Raw genomic sequence first — 24,627 nt, forward strand, 5'->3', positions numbered from 1 at the left:
ATTTCTCTTGACAGAGGGTATAATGATTTCTCTTTACAGAAGGTATAATGATTTCTCTTGACAGAAGGTATAATGATTTCTCTTTACAGTAGGTATAATTATTTCTCTTTACAGAAGGTATAATGATTTCTCTTCACAGTAGGTATAATGATTTCTCTTCACAGTAGGTATAATGATTTCTCTTCAAGGAAGGTATAATGATTTCTCTTCACAGAAGGTATACTGATTTCTCTTGACAGAAGGTATACTGATTTCTCTTGACAGTAGGTATACTGATTTCTCTTCACAGAAGGTATAATGATTTCTCTTGACAGAAGGTATACTGATTTCTCTTGACAGAAGGTATAATGATTTCTCTTGACAGTCAGTATAATGATTTCTCTTTACAGAAGGTATAATGATTTCTCTTGACAGAAGGTATACTGATTTCTCTTGACAGTAGGTATAATGATTTCTCTTTACAGAAGGTATAATGATTTCTCTTGACAGAAGGTATAATGATTTCTTTTCACAGAAGGTATAATGATTTCACTTTACAGAAGGTATAATGATTTTTCTTTACAGTAGGTATAATGATTTCTCTTTACAGTCAGTATAATGATTTCTCTTGACAGAAGGCATAATGATTTCTCTTTACAGTAGGTATAATGATTTCTCTTTACAGAAGGTATAATGATTTCACTTTACAGAAGGTATAATGATTTCTCTTTACAGTAGGTATAATGATTTCTCTTGACAGAAGGTATAATGATTTCTCTTTACAGAAGGTAAAATAATTTCAGGATGATGTTTCAGGCCAAACAGAGTAAATTTGTTTATTTTCGCTAAATTTTCTATGTGATTTAAGATGTCAATCAAATTTCACATCTAACATTCTCTGGACGATGTGTTCTAAAAACTTGAATTAATTCGTGGTGATTTATTTTCACAGTGCTAAATTAGCAAAAATAAGTTGGTTTACAGTTATATATTACATGTTAATTGTTTTAAAAACTCTTATTGAATACAAATAAATTGTCATTGAAAATTAGATGAAAACCATACCATGTTTGGCTGTGTACGTTGTACATTAATACATGTACCATGTCCACACATTTGTTCATTGGATGCTCCTGTACAGTCCTCGTGTCTCTCTGTACACAATACACCATGCCAATCAGCTGTGCAGTGACATCTAGTATTAATATTAAATCATTAGACCATGTCACACATACACCATAGTGGGTATACTAAGTGTGGTCTTCCACTAGTGATGGAGGCATGATGATGATTGTTCTATTATCTGTGGTTTATTCTAGTTGAGCAGAAATAACTGAGAAGTTGAAAAATCTTTTCAGAAATTAAGGAAATGGTAATAAAGCATTGACAAACAGAATCACTGACTAATATAAATCCTCTTTTTTTTTACACCAACTGACTTCATTAATTCTCCCTTACAGTTGAAACATGAAGATACTGTTTGACTTATGTGAATTCTCCCTGAGAGCTGATACATGTATATACTGTTTGATTTACCTGAATCCTCCCTGAGAGTTGATACATGTAGAAACAGTTTGACTACATAAATTCTTCCTATGAGTTGATACATGTAGATAGTGTTTGACTAATGTGAATCCTCCCTAAATAAGTTTGACATACAGGAATTCCCCCTTGGAGTTGACACATGTTGATACAGTTTGACTTACGTAAATTCTCCCTGAGAATTGATACATGTAGATAGTGTTTGACTTATGTGAATCCTCCCTTTGAGTTAATACATGAAGATACAATTTGACTTAGGTAAATCCTTCCTAAGAGTTGATACATGTAGATAGTGTTTGACTTATGTGAATCCTCCCTTTGATTTGGTATATGTAGATAGTGTTTGACTTACGTGAATCCTCCCTGAGAGTTGATACATGTTGCACCATTCTGACAACCAAGGTCAGTTCCAGCATATATACCACATTCATTGACATCTTGTTCACAGGTCAAGCCCTAATTTAAATATCAAACAGTCATAAATTATAGTATATTATTGGCAGATAAAATCAGAAATTGCAAACAAAATATCTTCAAAACTGCTCAGTAAACAAGCAAAGATCAAATTCCAGTTTTTCCAAGGACTATTCTATACTGACTGAGAGTATGTGCATTGTGGACACAGTTATGATATAACACACCACTGAACGCCTCTTTTATTCAGAAAAGCTAATGTTAATTTCCTATAATACATTTATACCTGCCATTCTGTGGACATACACATGTGAAACCATTGTATTTATCTTCACATGTGGCCCCATTCCTGCATGGGCTACTATACTGTATTACCTGCCGTGCTGTGGGACATACACATGTGAAACCATTGTATTTATCTTCACTTGTGGTCCCATTCCTGTATGGACTACTATACAGTATTACCTGCCATGCTGGGGACATCTACATATGAAACCATTGTATTTATCTTCACATATTGTCCCATTCCTGCATGGGTTACTATACATTACCTGCCATACTGGGGACATCTACATATGAAACCACTGCATTTATTTTCACATGTGACCCCATACTAGCATGGGTTACTATACATTATTACCTGTCCTGCTAGGGGACATCTACAAAATGCACATATGAAACCATTATATTTATTGTCACATGTGGCCCCATTCCTGCATGGGTTACTATACATTACCTGCCATGCTGGGGGACATCTACATATGAAACCATTATATTTATCTTCACATGTGGCCCCATTCCTGCATGGGTTACTGTCACATTCATCCACTGTCAACAGCTAAAAAAGTATCACATAAGCATTTATTGATCAATTAATACAAATGACAATCCTGGCTTAGGAGCAGCAAAGGTAAGCATATTTATTGTTAAATAACTCAAACAATTTTTCAAAAAATATTTCAGTTAATAAAGGAACAATATTACACATCCCCCCACTTCAAGTAATACTGTATTCTTCAGTGTATATAACACACTTTTTTCAACTTTTTCTTTGGTTTGGGAGGAGGGTGCATGGTATGCTCCAAAACAACGAGTTTCTAGATTTTTTCTGGAGACATAATTTTCAGGAATCTGGACCAAAGTCACCAATAAAAGACAACATTGAGCCATTTTGTATTTTTGAGATCAGTTTTATGTGAAATAAGCAAATTAAGTTTTACTGCTATTTAATAGTTGTTTTATCCATCAATGCTGTTTTCTTGCATTTCAAGGTTTGTACTAAAAACCAGAGCTAGCTTCTTATTTTTCTCTCAAAACAAACCATCCTAATTATAATTTCTTCACCTCCAATTTGATCAACTTCAAAGGTAAAAACAAATTATCACTAATCCTATAATCCGCTTGATGAAATGTTTCCAAATATCAATACACAAGCTTGGCAAATTATAACATCTTTTTCATAAACAGTTGGACTGACACCATTGTTTTCGTGAAATATCTGATTTGCATAGGAACAGGAAAGGTAAACATTTTAGCTGACTTGTTGAATGGATCCAATACAATGTTGTACAGTTGAACCTCGATGTGTCAAACTCAGATTAGTCGAAACCTCGGATAACTTGAACTTAAACTACCCTTACTCCAATACAATTTTACCTCGGATGACTCGAACTCGGATGAATCGAAACCTCAGATAACTCAAGGTAATCAATCAGTCCCCTCAATAAGACTTCGAGGTTAATTAACCCTGATGTCTTGAAGTCAACTAATTAGTCAGAAAACTGATTGCTTTATTACAAACCATGATCAAAGTGTGTTTAAACAACAATTAGCGTGGCTTTTAAAATTGATTTGTTGACACTCTTTATAGTTTGATTGGTTTATTTAATTAATTATTAATAACACGTCGGGATTTACACTAATAGTGATATCGGATATTTTGAAATTAAAGAAAAATACAGATGAATTGTAATGGTATCTGACTATTTAATGTAACATCAAACAGACGATAGTGAGGGTATTTCAACGACTACATTCGTTTCACTAGTGAATTTGAAATTTTATCATAATATTGTAGAGCACATTGTTTGACGATACTCCTGATTGTGAATCAAATAAAGCAGCATGTTATGAACTATGACGTTTTTGATGTAGAAAAAATTTTAAAAAATCACTGAAACACTTGGTGCCGTTCAGTATTTCAAACATGATATACAAAAACATACAAAAATATCTTCCGATATGAAACGCATGACATTACGAAGTACCATGTAAAGTGAAGTACATGTACATGTACAAGTACAACAAATGATGTAAATACAGAAACAATCATGGACCAAACTACTAGTATTTCCGGTTTATCCTCGACCTCGGATTACTCGAACCTCAGATAACTCAAACATTTGTGCATGGCCCTACGACTTCGACTTAACGAGGTTCAACTGTATTTTAATCAATAAATGGCTTGCAAACACAAGGAAACATAAAAAAAAGTTCTTTTTTAAAAGATTAATGATGAAAGGCAATGCATTTCAGGGAATTTACTGAAATCCTTTCATCTCTATGTGGTATTCTGGTGGTGATTTTTCGTTGGTTTTTAGTGCATGTTTTACACCGAAAATAACTTTTTTGGTCAATCTCCAAGAAGGCGTGTGCGGTATACACAAATGTTCACAATACAGGGAAGAATACAGTAATTCGCACAATATTCAAACTTATCTGTAAAATTCATGGTAGCAATCTAAGTATATATTTTATCTAAATTTAACTAAATGTAAGGATAAGAGTACTTTCAGAGTGTGTGAAACAGACAAACGTCAATATCCCTGTATAGTGTAGGGGCAGGGCACAATGACACTCAATATATCTTTTTAAGATAAATACTGGTAAGTTAATCTATTCTGCAACTCTGAAGATGTTAGCTTCTATATGCTATAAATGTTTTAGAACAGACTTACAGATATTTCTGTTTTTCAACGCCCAAAATGCTAAATATAATTGGATCAGTAGGTAGGTAAATAATAATTATTTTTCTTCCTTTTCATACCATATTTGAACTAATATTTTATAAGATGTGTATTACAGTAATATTACTATTGCTAACATTTTTCGTTATTTATGTTGTAACCCCTATCAATTAAGTCAAAACAGCTCTTGAATTGACAATAATAAATCTGGAAATTACAAACTAGAGAGCCAGAATCACTCACATGGACAAAAACAGTCTTTATAGCTTTCTAAAGCTGGACTCTTGACCTTACCGTACTATTGTCAAAAGAATCATTTCATCAATAGAGAGCAATCTCAGTTTTCTACCTGGTTTTCATATAAAATAAAGCACTCAATTATTTTTGACTCTTCAAGGGCAAAAACTCTGACACTGGATAACAGATCTATATGAAAATTCCAGCATAGGTTGGTATAACTATGTTAATCAACTTTAACCAGTCAGAATTTAGCTCAACCCATTTGTTTATGACATATTTCCAAAAATCTTCGATATGACCCCTTTTAGTAACATGGGCCATGTTTTTCCAAAGATCGAATATCTCCACCCACAGATTGTTAAAGATGTTCTAAATAACATTTATGCTAAGTTTTGTTTCAATCCTTCCAGTTGTTTCTGAGGAGAAGATTTTCAAAGATGGAAATGTAAAATTCTGGAAAAAAATCCATTTCAGGAAACATAACTCTGTCAACAAAATTTTCTGAAAATTTTGGCATTGGTTCATCCCATCATGCTGAACAATTAAACTCCCTGCCAGATTTTAGATAAACCCAAATCCTTTTGATTTATGCACAAAATTTTATAATTTGACCACTAAGGTCTATTTTTAGTAACAGCCGTCACGTTTTTCCAAAAATCATACATCCCCATACACAGATTGTTAAAAATGTTCTAAATAACATTTATGCTAAGTTTTGTTTCATTCCATCTAGTACTTTCACAGGAGAAAATTTTCAAAGTTGGAAATGTAAAATTTTCCAAAATAATCCATTTCAGACCCACAACTCATTCATCCTTCAACAAGATTTTCTGAAAATTTTGGTGTGAAGGTCCATCCCATCATGCTAAATAACTTTACCCTCTGCAAGACTTTAGCTAAATGCAACTCTTATTGAGTTACTTCCAAAATTCTGCAATTTGACCCCATGGTCTATTTTTTGTAGTAACAGCAGCTATGTTTTTTGCCAGATCAAAAATCCCCACACGAGGATTGATAAAAATACCCTGAGAAATATTCATGCAAAGGTTTGTTACATTTTATCAAGTAGTTTCAGAGAAGATGTTTGAAAAAGTTCACAAAGATGATGACGATTACAAACAACGACGATAGACACATAGTGATGGCAATAGCTCACAGAGCCTTTTGACTAAAAAGAGAATAATCCATTATATCACACACGTCAGGTGATTTTGATGGGTCAGTCTGGCTAAGGAAAACAAACTAATTTCTAATTTTTTTTCTAAAAATTAAATTTGGGATGATAGAACACTTACATTTCTCAGTTGGTTCACTCTTCTTTGTAGTATCCTTATCTAAAATAAAGTTGTAAGCATATTAAGTAATGAGAGAAAATCATTTAAATTGCAAGTTGTATTTAAATAATATTAAATTTTATTTTCCATTTTGAGTTACAGTGTTGAATAAATTGAATTTAGTAATACTGCATACTTCAAGATGAAGGAAAAAATACAAAACCAGTCCAATTTTTATGTGATTATTCAAAATAAACAATTTCCCATTCTTATCAATTTTTTTTCTTACATCATAATAATTACCCTTCTAGTTATACGTCTGGTTCCATTGCGACCTCTTAGGTTTCTGGACACCTATGAGCCAATTAGTAAAATTACCAAATTGTAAATTAGTACCCAGTGAATGTGTACGTACCACAATCCATGAATATCTTCATGCTTTTGGATATTGTGCTATCTACTGATTCATATCCTAGTACTGAGGAAAGTTTGTCAGGGCCAGGTTTAATAAAAAAAATTCTCAAGTTGAAATTTTCCTTAAATCCTTGATCTTTTCCACAAATACCAAACTGAAGTTGTAATTTTCCTTAAATCCTTGATCTTTTCCACAAATACCAAATTTCAAGTATCCGATTGGTTGAAATTTCAGTAAGGAAATATTTAAAGAAATCTGCATTTTGAGATTCTTTATGAAAGCCAGGACAGGACAGCTAGCATTTGTAAAATGGTGAGGAAGGACAAAAAAAATTTAAAAAATAGCAAGTCCACATCTTTAGGAACACTGTTTTGTTAGACAAAAGTGATGCCTCAAATTGTCAGAGAAATTACAAAAATGTGTTATTTTTCATGTCTGATGAGGGCTATAACAACAAAATTACTAAACTTATCACAAGACTACAGAGACATATAACTGCAAGTTACAGTGTCAAAATGATCTGGGCATAATATTCAGCTGAAAATTTCTTTTGTATACGTGTATACCTAACTTAAATCATTAAAATATTTAAATAGCAAAACCATACACCGCTATGATATATAGAAATGATTACAGCCAGTATTTTAACCCTGCACACCTTCATTATGTGTTTAAACTTCCTACAAATTTTCAAACCTGTAAAACTGAAGGAGACTGCCATACAAGCTATGTAAATCTATGAATATCAAATTTGTTTAGTCCAACTATCTTTCATTTTGTAAATACTTCATTCAAATCAAAATCCTTTAGCCATGCACACCACCATTATGTGTATAATCATCATATAAAATAACAATGCTATACCAAAAACTGTTGGAGATGATAACCAGACAAACCATGTACCTGTACCTAGATGGACAGACAATTGAAAAAAAGGATGTTATGACCAACAGAGAAGGGTAATTCAATATGCATCAGACTGTAGAGCATAAAAAGTAAAAATAAGACTAAAAATACTGTGAGCAAGCTGACAAAGAGAATACCCACTGCTTCAAGTGGACTTAAATATAAAATGCTTGTTGGATTATCTCATCCAATAGTAAACATATTCCCTCATGCATATCTACATATTATACCCAACCTTCCAAACAAATTTCATCAAAATCCCTTCAGCAGTTAAGGAGAAATTGTGCTTACAAGGCTTTACCATGTTAAACCCTTAACATGGATTATTACCCTATGGAGTCCTTTAACAGAGATTATATTCCTTTATGACCAACCTTCCTATAACCTTTCATCGAAATCCATTAAGTGGTTTCAGAGGAGTTGCTTTTATGAGATTTTATCATAAACCCTTTATTTGTATTATCTCCTTTTGAAGTCCTTCAACAGTAATCTTACTCTTTATGCATATCTATATATGATACACAACATTCCTATAAAATTTCATACATTTCCCTTGAGCGTTTTAGGAGGGGCTCCCCTTATTAGGTTTTACCATGTAAAACCCTTAATTTAGATTACCTCCCTTTGGAGTCCTCCAACCGAAAATGTATTCCTTCATGCACATTCCAACCTTCCTATAAAATTTCATCAAAATCCCTTGAGCAGTTTAGAAGGAGTTGCACCTTCAAAAAATGTGAACAGACAGACAGACAGATAGACAGACAGACTGGGTGATTCCTATATACCCCCCAAACTTTGTTTGCTTAGGTATAATGAAAAGGCAGGAGAAAAAATCTACATGGTAACTGAAAAGGAGAGAGGATTGAAAAGATTAAAAGGCACAAAGGGAGGTGGAAAGAGAGAAGATAACTCTGTCAATCAGCTAAATAACTAAGGACCGAACTTGTAAAACCTAAGATATGAAAACATAATATTAAGAATCAGGATGTTTCACATTTACAGACACACACTTTAATCTTACCCTTTCATTCTGACCATCAAAGTCCTGAGCAGTCAGATTTTCAACCTACATAAAATATTGACAACATGCATATAAAATTAAGTAATATACTAATTCATGCTTAAAGTAATAAAAAAGATAAAAAAAAGTGTCAGGTGAATTTTATATTCTAAATATATAGATATAATGGGCTGCATTTCAATGAATATTTTTTGTAAGAGAAATTTAGATTCTCCTTTAGGAATGAATGTTTAAAATCATTTCTCAAATCAGGAATGTTGAAAGATTTCCAACATGCAAGCTTTAGTGAGCATGTTAAAGTCTAAATTTTACTATAGAGTGGAGAAATAGTTAAAATTAGGCTGAAGGAGAATCTAATGAAATCTGTAGAAAATTTTAACTGCAGGAAACTTCTTGCAGAAATTTAATCACAGCCTGGTGTTTACTGAGTTACATGCATTAGTTGCTTACAAAGGGAGAAATGTAGTTAAAATCTTTATATGAATATGCAATTAACATGTCATTTAGATAAAATTAATTATCCCACAAAATATACTGAATTGTCATTATGAATACTAAATATGTAAAAGTTCATTTACTTTAAATGTTCCAGTGTGCAGACTTAACGAAAAATCTTCCTTATTATCATTGGAATTAAAACTTGTTTCATCAAAACAAAACAATAGAAAGACATAAAATTATGATATGTTGATGTAAATATTCTTCAAAAACTGATTGATTTGGAAAGATCTTCATCAATGCATTTTCCCGAATTATAAAAATTGTTAGAAATAATCTACTTTGCATCTACAGTTTTTGTTTCTCAAGGTTGTCTGTACATTCTGTTAGACAGTTCCTTAGAAATTATCTTCTAAGAACAATACTAATCTTTCTTGAGAGAGTTTGAGAAAATGGCTACATCTGTATAGACAATACATACAGTTCTAGAAAGACTAGAGACCCTGTTAGTCAGCTGAGTTATAGATGACTGTATCTGTCCACTATTTCCTAAAGTCTGTTCCACTTGGTTTAGTCTCGTATTCAGTGCTTGATACTATAAATAGACCATATCATGAAATCTCTTGATACTATAAATAGACCATAACATGAAATCATCTAAAATATGAAAATGAACTTCTGAAAACTTTCCTCAGAATCAGTTAGTTTTTTTTTTTAATCTTGTAAATAGATCATAAATGTATCTAATACATTGCCAATAAAAAACCTAAACTTTCTTAGATCACCCTTTTTATATATCTGATGAGTAAATATTTTAACATTTCTTCACTATGTATATAAATGATACAAATGTCAAGACATTGCATGTAGAACTGCAATACATCCACTGGATAATACTGTATAAGTATACATGTAGAACTGCAATACATCCACTGGATAATACTGCATAAGTATACATGTAGATCTGCAATACATCCACTGGATAATACTGCATAAGTATACATGTAGAACTGCAATACATCCACTGGCTAATACTGCATAAGTATACATGTAGAACTGCAATACATCCACTGGATAATACTGCATAAGTATACATGTAGAACTGCAATACATCCACTGGCTAATACTGCATAAGTATACATGTAGAACTGCAATACATCCACTGGATAATACTGCATAAGTATACATGTGAACCTAGTCATATGAGATGAATCCAATCCTAAACACATGGTGTGTCTGACAGTCAGACTTGATGACCAAACTATAAGGTTTCCAGGGCAACAAAATTATAAAATATTTAATTCTGCTCAGTAAAAAATATTAGTGCTGTGGACAGCTAAGGAATTTTTCTAACTTTAATGGGCCTAGAGGTTATACAACTATATCATATGTCAGTGGAAAGATAAATCAATGTAGTTTTAGAATATCATCCTTTCCGATCTGAAAAGTGGTAAAATTTTCTGTTATTTTGTATTAATTAAAGGAGGAGTCAGCAATCAATTGACACCAATACACTTTGATAAGTAATTTAAGTGAAATCATTCCTTGTAGGTATCGGAAAACAAGTAACATGTAAAGATCATTTGTAGAATTTCAAAAATGAAAAAATGATTTCTAAATAATCAAACCATGTTCCATCACTTCAAATGATATATTTGACTACAACGATGACGAACCACATTATACTAATGTGGTATTAAAAATTACTTCTTTAGTTCCCTTACAAACAAAACCTTCCATATAAGAAGTCACAATGCAAATCAACGAACTTAATATATGGATTAGAATGTAACTTATGCAGTCTAATATATGTCGGTGAAACACAAGAACGAATAAACAAAAGAATGTGCAGTCATCGTTCGGGAATAAATACCACCAAATTCGCGACATTTTTTCAACATTTTAATCAACAAGATCATTCAATCCTCTCTATGAAAGTTCGTATTTCAGAAAAAAATTTACCATCCTATGAACAATCCCGTTTTAAGTAAAAACTATCGTAGAGAAAGAGAGGAGTACTGGATACACAGACTAGGTATTGCAATACCTTACGGATGCAATGACAACATAGCATAAATGAGATGAATTTATTTGACAAAACTCCAAGACTGGAAAGGAGTCATGGCCATCAACACTATACGTCACCTAAGTTACATGATGTCTCAATAGATGGTCTCCTTCCTTTCATACAAAAACCTCTTGGACTTTATCACATTAGAACCAAACTCTAGTAACCTTTCACTCTACTACACTCCCTTTACAAAACAAGTTTTGACACTCCTGTTTCTGACCCTACCTCATCATTATACAGACTTGTTGCCATCATTTTAGATATTGGTTTTCACAGACTCTCTAAACCAGTTTGTGTGAAAAGTCAAGACGAAGAAAAACAATCATTTCCTCCACTACCGTTTGCCAACAAAGGTATAGATGCAATTAATTTGGCTAACATCCTCCATCACAAAAACGTTACCAACAAAATTCCCCCATATTTCAAAGACAAATCCATACCAATTATTTCATATTCCTATACTTCACCCATTTAATCCAAAATTTTCAATTACCAAAGGCTATTGCAGAACCTCAAGATTGAGGACTTCAAGGCTAAACCACCTGACTGTTCTTGCAAAAACTCTCCAGTCAAATATGGTCCTTCCAGTCACATTGTTACAGGAGATTTGTCCATCATCAAAAATAAATCCCTGCATAATATCCTTTCTAAAGGTCCCAAATACCATGAACCATGCTCCATAAATTGGAATTTTAACTTTAAAGTTAATATGGATGCCGTGGAGGACTACGCAAGAAAATGGATAAAACAAGAACAAGAAGACATTGATTCTCTGTCAGACTGGGTAAAGGCTATGAGGTCTTTAATTTTAAAACAAATGAAAGTTTTAAGCATGTGAATGAGTGCCAATGCTACATCAGTTTTCAAAGATCCAGATGTAGCAAAAACATTGTCTACTATACATTATAAATATGTTGTCGTACCAGCAGACAAAGCCCAAAACGACACTATTTTTGCCTGCAAAACGTTTTACATCCAATGTTTATTATCAGAGGTAGACGTAGAAAATAATAGCAGTGGTAAGACATATACTGCTACCACACTCTCCAAAGAAAAAATTGTGGAAAACCATAAATCTGTGCTATCCTCTTCTTATGACTGTGATTTACCGTCTATGTACTGGATTCCTTAACTCCACAAGAATCCATACAAACAACGTTACATAGCTGGATCTGCATAATGTACCACCAAACCTCTTTCAAAACATTTTAACTTCTATACTCACAGCTGTAAAAGAGGGTTTGCAGTCCTACCACAACACTTGTTACTCCCGTAGTTGTATTATTTCGATGTGGATCCAGAAAAATTCGATAGATCTTTTGGAGACAATCAGTTCAAGCCGATTATCAGAATATAATAGCATATAATAATAAAACCTATGATTTTTCAACACTGTATACTTCTATTCCCCATACTCAGTTAAAATCCTGACATAAAAAAAATTTTTCATTGTTGTTTTTTGCAAAAAAAGATGGTACACCTATATACAAATATATAGTTCTTGGTAGAGATTCCTCATACTTGGTAAGAAATAATTCCAAATCATCTACCAAATACACAGAAACAGATGTTTACAAAATGCTGAAATTTTTAATGGACAACATATTTGTGGTGTGGTGGACACGTTTTTCAACAAACGGTAGTCATTCCAATGGAAACAAACTGTGCTCCTCTACTTGCTGACCTATTCCTTCAATCTTATGAGGCTGACTTTATAGCTGATCTGAACCAAAAGAAAGAATACCGTTTAGCTAGATCCTTTAATTTCAGTTTCCGCTATATATATGACGTATTATCTTTAAATAATCCTAATTTGGGGGATTTGATACATCGCATCTACCCCAAAGACCTTGAGATAAAGAATACTACAGACACCGTGAAGTCAGGCCTTCACATAGAAATCGATGGTAAAGGAAAACTATTGACCAAACTTTACCACAAACATGATGACTTTTCATTCAAAATTGTTAACTTTTCTTTCATCTGTGGCAACATCCCTTCAGCACCTGCCTATGGAGTGTTAATATCACGACTCATATGTTACGCCAGAGCTTGCCGAGACTATGCAGACCTTTTGTATCGTGCTAGAATTCTGACAAATAGGCTTCTGGAGCAGAGTTATGTTGCTACAAGATTGAAGTCATCACTACAAAAGTTTTATGGTTGTCCTCATGAACTTGTGGATCGTTACGGTGTATCCATCTGCACCATGAAACCTGATTTGTTCGTGTCATAGTTCTCCTTTCCTCTTTCTTGCATCCCGCACTTGACTTCTTATGAGCAACTCGGCAGATGTTTCTAGAAAAGCAGAGGACGCTTACCCTAACAGTGCACCCGGTCCATGCTGCCAGTTGCTCATTTGCTTTTGTTACTTTGTATGTATGATTTTAGTTACTTTATGTTCTTTGTTGTGTATGTCTGTTTTCCATGTCTGGTCTTTGTCCCTGGATTACATTCTTTTGATTACTGCTATAACTTTAGTTCCCTTGATTACTCTTTTGGGAACAGAACAGGTTGTCCAGGAATTGATTTCGTATTTTACCATTTTATTATAATTAGTAGTTAAAATATGAGAAAATTTGCAACTTCAAACACATTTTGTAAAGCTCATGTTGCAGATCGAATCGAGAACGTTGTGTTTAATTTATTTGTTATTCAATAAAGAATATTTAGATATACATTGTAATATTCTACGGTGTCTTATTATTTCCTAATCATTGGCAATGCACTAAAATGCAACCATTTTTAGAGGCATTTGTGTTCTGTGATTAAAAAGCCAACCATTGTCAGAAAAAATTCTTTTTTTAGGTTTTTATACATGTGACCTTTACATGTTACTTGTTTCCCAATACCTACAATAAACTATTTCACTTAAATTATTTATCAAAGTGTATTGGGGTCGATTGATCTTTGACCCTTCCTCTAATTAATGCAAAATAACGGAAAACTTTAACGTTTTTCACTTTGATAAATACAATATTCAAAAACTACATCGATTTATTTTTCCATTGACATAAGATATAGCCGTATACCCTCTAGGCCCATTAAGCTTGAAAACTTAAGCACTTTTTGATACCTGTCCGCAGCACTACATATTAAAGTAGTAAAGACAATGTTCTTTGTCTTGTTTTTCTGTTACTCACGAGATTTTCAATGCTATTTATTCTAGAGGTCAGATCTGAGAGCTGAGACAATAGCTGACCAGTAGGCTGTAAGTTGTCTAATCGTCTCTCAACCTCTGCTAACCGAGATGCTAAATTTGATGGTGCCTTAAAAAGCAGAAAAAGAAATTAATGATCTATCAGTCAGCATGAGTGTTTAATGATCAGTCAGCATGAGTGTGTAATGATCTATCAGTCACCATGAGTCTTTAATGATCATTCAGCATGAGTGTTCTATCAGTCAGCATGAGTGTTTAATGATCAGTCAGCATGAGTGTGTAATGATCTATCAGTCACCATGAGTCTTTAATGATCAGTCAGCATGAGTGTTTAATGATCAGTCAGCATGAGTGTGTAATGATCTATCAGTCACAATGAGTCTTTAATGATCAGTCAGCATGAGTGTGTAATGATCTATCAGTCACCATGAGTCTTTAATGATCAGTCAGCATGAGTGTTCTATCAGTCAACATGAGTGTTCTATCAGTCAGCATGAGTGTTTAATGATATAGCAGTAAGCATGAGTGTTTAATGATCAGTCAGCATGAGTGTTTAATGATCTATCAGTCACCATGAGTGTTTAATGATCTATCAGTAAGCATGAGTGTTTAATGATCAGTCAGCATGAGTGTTTAATGATCTATCAGTCAGCATGAGTGTTTAATGATCTATCAGTCAGCATGAATCTTTAATGATCTATCAGTCAGCATGAGTGTTTAATGATATATCAGTCAGCATGAGTGTTCAATGATCTATCAGTCAGCATGAGTGTTTAATGATCTATCAATCAGCATGAGTGTTTAATGATCTATCAGTAAGCATGAATCTTTAATGATCTATCAGTCAGCATGAGTGTTTAATGATCTATCAGTATGCATGAATCTTTAATGATCTATCAGTCAGCATGAGTGTTTAATGATCTATCAGTCACCATGAGTGTTTAATGATCTATCAGTAAGCATGAATCTTTAATGATCTATCAGTCAGCATGAGTGTTTAATGATCGATCAGTCACCATGAGTGTTTAATGATCTATCAGTCAGCATGAGTGTTTAATGATCTATCAGTCACCATGAGTGTTTAAAGTTATATCAAAATCTAATCAAAAAGACCAAATTTGAGTAATGAATTCTTGATTGTAAATGAAATTAAGTGTACATTGGTAATTTATTCTATGGCAGTTCTGTTAAATATTAGAACCTTATAGTCATGACTATATAAAGAGTGTGATAAACCGTGGGCCCTCAAACACAGTACCATCATAAATATTGAGACCAAAAATAAGAATCTTAATGAGCACTCATAATTACCATCTTGAAAACATTTGAATTCTTTGAAAAAACTTCATTCCCTGTTCACAAATAAAAAGTTGATGTCAAGATTTTTTTTTTTGCTACTAACCATTCACATAAAGGATATTGGTAAAAAAAAATGCAGGCACTTCCCAAGCGACAATCCTAAATCACTGACTTTTAATTGTCCCCCCCCCCTCAAAAAAATTGGTCCCCCTTGACTGATTTCTGTGGAAATAAATCCATAATATGGTTATATTGCTACCAACCATTTATTAAAGTTTGAAGGAAAATGGTAAAAAAATGTGGGTTATTTTCTGACAATTTGCACCATCCACAATATTGAAAGAAGGGAATTCCTGCTTCTTTTAAATTGTATGAGCAGACCAAGCTGATGATGGCTAGAACTTTAAAGGCAACAAACCAGTAAGTGCTTTAAGATGTACATTAAAAAAAAATACATTTTTAAAATTGTAACCCTGTCATAGAACTTACTGCTGTAGTAGAAATGGTCTGTAACTGTTCAATGGTCAATTTATTGTCCTTCACCTAAAACATTAAAGTAAATATGACTAAATGACCTTGTAACAAAACAGCACTAAGCACTTGAAATGCCCATCCCACTTTTTGTTTTTTAAGTCCCATACACTACAAATTTTGAGACAAACAATCTGTAAAGTTAAAACAATGAAATACAAAAGGCAGCTTCCTCTTATAATGAAAAAAAAGTCAAAGACAGAAATGCAGATCTTCATTAACAGGAAGTAGATGTCTGACAAACCTGAAATCGGATTCAATGATATGAGACCGGTTCCTTATGCTGGATACCAAATATTGGGAGGCTGCAATTAGTAGTATTTCCACGCCCAACCAACACTCACCATTCTATAACCCAAATGTTACATGTACCAAAAAATAATTTTCATTTGAATCAAAGAAACGTGTGAACGGTAATACTTTTCTCATGGGGTCGCATTCTATCATATTAATTTCCCTCCAGTTATGGAGTTAAAGAAGGCAATGTCCTCAGTCAAACTCTTAAGTAAACACAATAAAACCAAAAACAATAATATTCGATTCAAATGGTAAAAGTTTTCTCAACCCCTTTAATAATGCTAAATATATGCTAGAAACAGTAAAATCTTACTGCTACCTGGGCATTACATATAACTACAATAGTAATTTGAATCTATCAAAAAATAATCTAATGGAGAAGGGAAGAAAGGCCTGGTCTAAAATAAAAAAAGTCATATCTATAGATGTTCCTTGTAATTCACTTGAAAAGTTATTTGACACTTTAGTAATACCTGTTATTCTTTATGGAAGTGAGGTTTTGGGAGCTGGAAAAATTTTCAGTGACTCTGACCCATATGAACCCTTACACTTGAAATTTATAAAAGAATCCTTAGAGTAAATAGTAAAACTATAAACATTGCATGTTTAGCAGAACTGAACAGAACATTTCTACATCTAAAAGTTCAACTGAATATGATTAAATTTTTAAACCATATCCTTAACTCCCCTGATATACTAGTTTACGAAATGTTCAGAGAAGTTAAAAACAACTACTTGTGGATGTCCCATGTACAAAATATACTAAATAAGTTGGAGTTCTGTCATCTTAACATACATCTTAATAACCTTCAATTTTATATCAAATGAATCCAACAAAGACTACATGATCAATTTAAGCAAAATGCAGTAGGCTCAGTTGCTATGAGTGAAAAACTGCCTTTTTTTTCATAAAATATTTATTCTGTCTAAAAGACTACCATATATTGATTTATGTAAATCTAAAATAGAAAGATCTATCATCAGTAAATTTCGTTTGAGTGCACATGCAATAGAAATAGAAAGGGGTCAGTACAAAAACATAGAGAGAAAAAATGTACTTGTAAATCATGTAATAGTGGGAACATATAGGATGAATATCATTTCTTCTTGGTGTGCACCCACTACACACCACAAAGAAATGAATACAGAATGAAATTGGACAACCATAATTTAATTTCTTCATCAAAACCTCACCTCACACCAAGAGATATAGCATACATATTAAATAGCTGTATAGACATACTAAAAATATCTATCAAATTCATGAATGAATGTTGGAATCGAAGGTCAATTTTATTATGAAATTATAATAATATATAAGGTCAAAATTTAAACTATAGATTAATCTATTTTGATCGGATTTACACCACTGTCGTACCATAGTCATTAAGTTTATATGTAAATATATATTTATATGCGTGTATATTACATTGTACTGTTTTTGTTTATGCCATAACCATTTACTGTAAATGTGTTCGTGCAAATAAAATTGTCTATTGTCTATAAATTCAAGCCATATGTACAGCCTCATGCATTCTTTAATTTAACATTTGATACGTTTTAGGAGTGAAATAAGTCAAAATTATGCAAGAAATTCTTTGAATTTCATCACCTATTAGCACAACATAACCCTTTTCATCCTGGGCAAAGTACTGGTATAAAAAAAAAAACATCGCCTACTCAACAATGGGACTTACACGAGTTTCAGCCGATTAAGGAGTTACAAATGCAGGGGAGTGTAACTTGACATCTCGATACCTAATTAACATATACACTTTCAAACCTGCCGAAATATTTCATTAGTGCTGGTATATGTAAGTTATGACAGGGACTTAATATTACACTCCCTGGTTATAAAAACAAATATCTAATTGTTAATATCTCTGCGTGTAATTTTTGTAAGAACCCCTTCGTTATAACATAGACCGCGATGTACAGTTGTTTAGTGACTATCATGCTATGAAGTCCACGAGTTGTCAGAGTATGCCGTTACATGATAACTCGATCTTCTGCAGGCAGCAGATAAATGAAATACCTCTCATATACTTACCGGTGGTGTGACAAAGAATTAATTTCAGTACAAGCTCCCGTTTACACAGTTTTAAAGTTCGAGATTTCAACTTTCGACATTGGCCTTCAAAATAACACGCAAAATAATAAAAGTAACAAGAGCAATCACCACAAAACGGTTCGATGACTTACCAATAATTACTCGGAGTAACAAGAGCAATCACCACAAAACGGTTAGGTGACTTACCAATTATTACTCAGAGTCGGATCTATATGTGTCCTGGGAGTTTATCCCGGTTTTGTTGTTAATTTCAAGAAAAAACTTAACAAATCAGGGGCTGATCCAAACACATTGAAAAGGAGGGTGCTTACCGGGGTTCCTCAGAAAAGGGGGGGGTTGCAACGACATTATTTATCTTTTTTTTTGTGAATTTTACACACGAAAATTACAAATATTCCAATAAAAAAAAAAGTGGAGAGGCGTCAACCCCCTGTATCCCCAACCTAGATCCACCACTTCAAAATATAGCTTGGAACCTTTTATAAAGTCCTGGACCAGCTCCTGAATGCTTGCTACAACATTTATTTTGGCGGGTATATATGGTAAAATTCCGGCGGTAGAATCCCCATTTTAGTTAGAAAATTTTGTTGAAGTCGTGCATTTTATAAAAAAGAAGAAAATAATAGCCTGCACCCCCTTTCTTTCAAAGTCTCTGGATGTGCGTCTGGTAGTGTGTTGGGTAAGAATTCTTAGTTAATGCATGTTGTGTAGGTCGGTGTGTTTGGTAGGTTTTGGTGGCATGTGCTGCTGTGTTTGATGAAAATTGACATGACTTACTGTTTTGATAATCATATTCAGGTCTTCTTTCCCTATATTAATGAATCCACCAGAAACTGCTTGGAAGGAAATGTTATGGTTAACTCCAGATTTAAAGACAAGGTGCCCATTTTGTGTCATGATTCGGGGGCTGTAAATCAATAAAGACAACAAAATCTAAACTTGGGTCATTATAAACAAAATAGAACTGAAGAAAAAGTCGGGAAAATTAAAGTCGTGGAAATGTTTTCATACTTAGTTAATTAGTGGCAACCATGATTACTCCAGGTTAAAAAAAAAGATAATGGCTTAACCATGAAACCCTAAATGAAACAAAACACATTAAGTATTATGTATATATACAACTTGTGAAGTCAGTGAGCGACCCCTCATATGAATAAATGTTATTAAAACAATTGTTTTTAAATTGTTTTTTTTTTACTCTACCGCTTCTATTTACTCACAAGTTAAGCATGTCGGACTATTTTCTTTATTTTCGTTAAATATATTTGGCAAGCGTCTGGATTTAAAAGAAACGGCCGACATTTTCGAATTGGAAAAATAATAAAAATTGCCAAATAAATTGTACTGCATTCATGCAGAATAAAAAAAACTTGATTCGCCTGAAAATCTCAAATGTTTCTTGTCTAAAGACCGTCCGAAATTAATTTTCAAGTAAAACTTCATTACCCTGAACAATAACTCCTATTTTATAGGTTTCAAAAATAAGAATAACTTAATACGGTGGAAATATTGCAACGATCATGCGTGTGAAATGTTGACGAAATATTCCGAGGTCAAAATTAGGTTTTTTGTAAAAAGAATTATGATTAAAAAGTTCATTATTATATAGACAAATGTTAATCTTAAAGACAAAACTTTGTACTTACAGCTCAGGAGAAATGTTTCTCTTGTGTCTTACATTTTGTGTAGTTAATTGCAACAACTGCAAAAATATTCCATAAAATAAAAGGGGCGTAAACAGACATTTTCTATCCATCTTCACACCAGAGAGCGATGATCATACATAACTCACTGATAGACAATATAATGTAACATGTACTGAGACAAAATGTATGGTAATGAAGTTAGACCTTTGCGCTATCTTGAAATATGTTAATTTATCTATAGTTTATTTATCACTTTAATTATGGGAAAATTAGTGATAGACTTTACGTAAAGGTATCACTTTGCGAAAGTTAGTATCAGTCAGCGGTTATCACAGCTTATTTTAATATTGCAGGGAATTTCTTTGACTGGTTTCTTTACGTAAACGACTGTTCGTTATGTTGCTACAAGATTGAAGCCATCACTACAGAAGTTTTATGGTCGTCATCATGAATTCGTGGATCGTTATGGTGTATCAGCACCATGAAAACTGATTTATTCAACGGGTCATAGTTTTCCTTACCTCGTTTGTCTACCCCAGACTTGACTTTTTATGAGCAACTCGGCTGGTGTTTCTAGAAAAGCAGAGGAAGCTTACCCTACCGATGCACCTGGTCCATGCTCCTAGTTTTTAGTGGAGTCCGAGTTGCTCATTTACTTTTGTTACTTTGTATGTATGATTTTAGTTACTTTATGTTCTTTGTTGTGTATGTCTGTTTTCCATGTCTGGTCTTTGTCCCTGGACTACATTCTTTTGATTACCGCTATAACCTTGGTTCCCTTGATTGGTAAAAGCTATGAAACTCAAATTGCCATTTAGTTTTGTTTTTGGGCAGGTATTTACTTAATATAACAAAACCAACTTATTTTATATGGCTTATAAATAAGATAATAGTTATCGCAAGTTTGGAAAAAAATCTCAAGGTTCTTATTTTTATTTTGTGTTTTGGTTTGCTTCCACCAAGTTGTTTGAAACAGAGTAGCTGATCTTCAGAGAAAGTTTTTATCGACCACTTCTGACGCTTCACTCAGGTGCTCACTTCAAAACGAAACGAACTTTTAAACAGCGACTACTTTCAATTTAAAAGTTGTTAGCCTTAATGGTAATTTTAAATATACGACGAAAGGTTTAAAATAGTGTTAAATCAATTTCTATAACTAGCCTGAACATGACAACCAGTTGGAAAGTATGTACACACGATAATAATCAAGGTATGGTGGTTTCATTTTTCTATATTCTACTGTTCCACAATTTTCTATTATCGGATAGATCATATGCACTAAAATATTAATGGAGAAGAGACAAAGATCAAGTTCAGGTGCTGTGCAGCGCTCCTCACGATGGATACCGCGTTCTTTCAAACAATGCTTTTAATTTTTCTCTTCTCAGATACTGTATAAGATCATAAATATGGTGAATATATCAAAGAGACAACTACCCCACCGGGATGAAATTGTCAGTTCAAGGCCACCCATGTTTTTTGAACGAGGAAATTTTATTGAACGACTGTTCTCTTATAGTGGTTTATTTTGTTTTTCGTTTTGGCGTTCTGGTACTAAATAGGTTCCTAATTCTTTTTTTCTTGTGTTATTTAGCAATGGACAGATGTTTGTAGATTTCCATTCTAACATTCGTGTCGATGTAGATGAATAATGCAGTCTACCTTGAACTAGAAGATGGATACATCCCAGTGTGAACATCTTAATGAGCGGGAGCTACGATTCTACTGCAATGTCCATAGTATGCCCCTCTGTGAGGGTTGTAAGGTCGGTGGACACCACCAATGCAAAGATGTCATTGATATTCTAGAAACCGACTGTAATCTAAAAGACAGTGATATCTACAACGAGACGACCAAGAAACTGGATGAAATCTTTAATCGAGTTAATTCCCATCAGAAAGATATATATGAAAATTTGTCGGATTTGGAACGGGGAAGGGTTGTGTTTAAAAATACCTTGGTACACTATAAGAGGAAAGTTCTGAAACATCTCAATACATTGGAGGAAAAAATACTCGAAGAGTATGATGAATTGTATAAAGAACATTACTCAGTTTTGAAAGAGACCGAAAAGGTAATTGGCAGCCATCTGTCCCAACTACAACAACACCGCATTACAATAGAAGAAAAATCAAATCTTCCCTTTTCGGATTCGATTGTGATCTTATCTGAAATTTCAATCGATTTAAACTCCAAAGAGACAAATGAGGAAGTCATTCTACCATCCGACTATAAAGAAGTTTCTATAGACTTCAGAATGGTCAAGGATTTGTTAACATTTAGCAGCATTGCATCCTTTGGTTCTCTGACCACTATTAAAAAAACAAAAATTAAACCATTGGAAAGGGAAGTGACGTTTTCGACTATCTCCACTGGTGATCGCAGTTTTAAGTTTACCGACATTTTAGACATTCACAATGAAAATGACGAGTTTGAAATAATCGACGTAAAAGAAATGGAAAACGACGATTTAGTCATGTCCGATCGTATATCAGAAAGTATCTTTATTCATAATTTAATTCATGGAACAACAAAGACGCTTAAAATTGGAGAATATCCCGACTGCATAGCCGTTGTCGATAAATCGACTATTGCGGTAACACAAGGTCGCAAAAATGTAGTTATCGTCGATATTAAAATAGGAAAAGTCCTAAAAACTATTGAACTAGACGACAGAGCGGAAGGACTGACACTAGTACAAGCTAAACTTGTTGTAAACTGCAGAAACAAAGGTCTTCAGATCCTTAACATTTCTGGTGGATTAGTTGGTTCTATTCCACATTTTACTGGGAGGTTGTACCTCCATGCCGCTGGTTTAGAAAACATATTATGTTCGGATCAAGTCAATAACAATGTGACGTGTTTAAATTTACAAGGGGAGACATTGTTTTCATGTTCCTTAACTGGACTAAAGGATCCCTACGGGATAACCGTTGATAATATTGGCAATTTTTATGTTACTGGTATGAAATCATCGGCCATTTATAAGTTTTCATCAGACGGCAGCGGAGGAAGCCGGTTCCTTCGTCCTAGAGATGGTCTGAAGCATCCTTACATTTTACTGTGGAGGAGAGACGGTTCATTGATAGTCTCCAATAAAAGCGGAAGGTCCGTGGAGTTATACAAGTACAAATAACGCAATGAATTCAAATTTTACTCATTTTCAGTCCTAAAATGCAAGATGTTTGCAAGTAATAATACGCGTAAAGTTCTTCGGCTATACACTGCTGCAGTACAGTAGGGTTCGGATTTTACTAGTATATGGTTGGAATTATGATTTGTCCTGATAGAATTCTTTTTTTTTGTACGAATTTGAATTCCTATTTCTACTAAGGACAAATTGAGATATCCTGATTGTACTATGGTATCAACAGTAGAACTCTACTGAATTTCAATTTTATAAAGTCATTCAAAACAAGATGTATTTTTAAACAATAATTTTTTTTTTTCATTTTTTTTAATATTATTTAACAGTTTATTAATTATTTTCCCTTTTGCTTACATTCCGTCTAACAACACTGACGAAAAATTTGTTTATTTACTTGCGGATAAAGCATTCAATAGTATTGTATTTATCATACATCATCACTTATCGCTATAAAAATATCCCTCCAAATAACAGAATTTGCACAAAATGTACCAATGGGCAAATAGAAGATGAATTGCACTTCTTTATTCATTGTCCAACCTACAATTCATATAGAACAGAACTAATTACTAAGCTTAAAAGTAATAATGCAAACTTTAATTCATTAACAGAAAACAAAACACAATTTGTTTTGAATAGTAGCTCAATAATAGGCCTCAAGGCTTTTATTTAATATATCAATAAATGTCAAGACCACTAGCTTTAAATTGTTGAGATAAAATGAGATGTTGAGACACTCGGTTTTCGAAATATTTAATATTAAACCCCAAATTATACTGTAATTATTTATAGCCACTCTTTCTATGAAGTCTATTTGCACTTTATTTTGTCACCTCTCGCATATTCTTACTACGCTTTTTTTTTTTTTGGCACAATTGGGTCACCACCGTCGCAAGTTCCTATGTCAATCAAACTAGATGTAGACCATATGCATTTATCTTTCTTTCTTCTTGTTGTTGTTGTCAGAATTTACATACTTTGTTTCTATTATTTGTGTTATGACCATTTACCGTAAATATGTTAGAACAAATAAAAATATTGAATATATTGAATACATGTGTTTAGATTCAATTTAATGAGCTTGTCTGACACGAATAAATAAGGAATATTACGGGGAGTAGCGTGGGGTATACTAATACGACATTTAACCCTTTGAAAGTAAACTGGCGACAAAACAAACGATACCCATCATAACATGAATTTAATGCA

At 33.2% G+C, this 24,627-nt stretch overlaps 2 protein-coding genes across 2 annotated transcripts in view; one reads left to right on the forward strand and one right to left on the reverse strand.

Annotated features, from left to right (window-relative positions):
* The window catches only part of LOC148610996 (cubilin-like), a 113,996-nt gene extending 93,595 nt beyond the window's left edge, over nucleotides 1-20,401 (reverse strand). Inside the window, exons 1-10 of the mRNA XM_088591004.1 lie at nucleotides 20,271-20,401; nucleotides 19,402-19,531; nucleotides 16,215-16,268; nucleotides 14,410-14,535; nucleotides 9,677-9,790; nucleotides 6,719-6,769; nucleotides 6,437-6,475; nucleotides 2,672-2,773; nucleotides 1,874-1,977; nucleotides 1,045-1,174 (exon numbers count right to left, since the gene is read on the reverse strand). Of these exons, the coding sequence (XP_088447130.1) occupies nucleotides 1,045-1,174; nucleotides 1,874-1,977; nucleotides 2,672-2,773; nucleotides 6,437-6,475; nucleotides 6,719-6,769; nucleotides 9,677-9,790; nucleotides 14,410-14,535; nucleotides 16,215-16,268; nucleotides 19,402-19,531; nucleotides 20,271-20,380 (960 nt within the window). The 5' untranslated portion in view covers nucleotides 20,381-20,401. The remainder of the gene's footprint in view (nucleotides 1-1,044; nucleotides 1,175-1,873; nucleotides 1,978-2,671; nucleotides 2,774-6,436; nucleotides 6,476-6,718; nucleotides 6,770-9,676; nucleotides 9,791-14,409; nucleotides 14,536-16,214; nucleotides 16,269-19,401; nucleotides 19,532-20,270) is intronic.
* A 949-nt stretch (nucleotides 20,402-21,350) lies between these two features.
* On the forward strand, nucleotides 21,351-24,470 carry LOC148610998 (uncharacterized). The gene is made up of 2 exons (XM_088591005.1): nucleotides 21,351-21,480; nucleotides 21,865-24,470. The coding sequence occupies exon 2, from the start codon at nucleotides 21,946-21,948 to the stop codon at nucleotides 23,404-23,406; it is 1,461 nt and encodes a 486-aa protein (XP_088447131.1). The 5' UTR covers nucleotides 21,351-21,480; nucleotides 21,865-21,945; the 3' UTR covers nucleotides 23,407-24,470.
* Nucleotides 24,471-24,627: the final 157 nt, after the last annotated feature.

Source organism: Perna viridis, chromosome 7, assembly GCF_037379345.1.
Source record: "Perna viridis isolate PV_CMFRI_1.1 ecotype Kerala chromosome 7, ASM3737934v1, whole genome shotgun sequence".
NCBI classification, from domain to species: Eukaryota; Metazoa; Mollusca; class Bivalvia; order Mytilida; family Mytilidae; genus Perna; species Perna viridis.

Bases quoted from the DNA above. Each gene is read 5' to 3' on its own strand.
- LOC148610998 (XM_088591005.1), top strand. From the start codon at position 21,946: ATGGATACATCCCAGTGTGAACATCTTAATGAGCGGGAGCTACGATTC.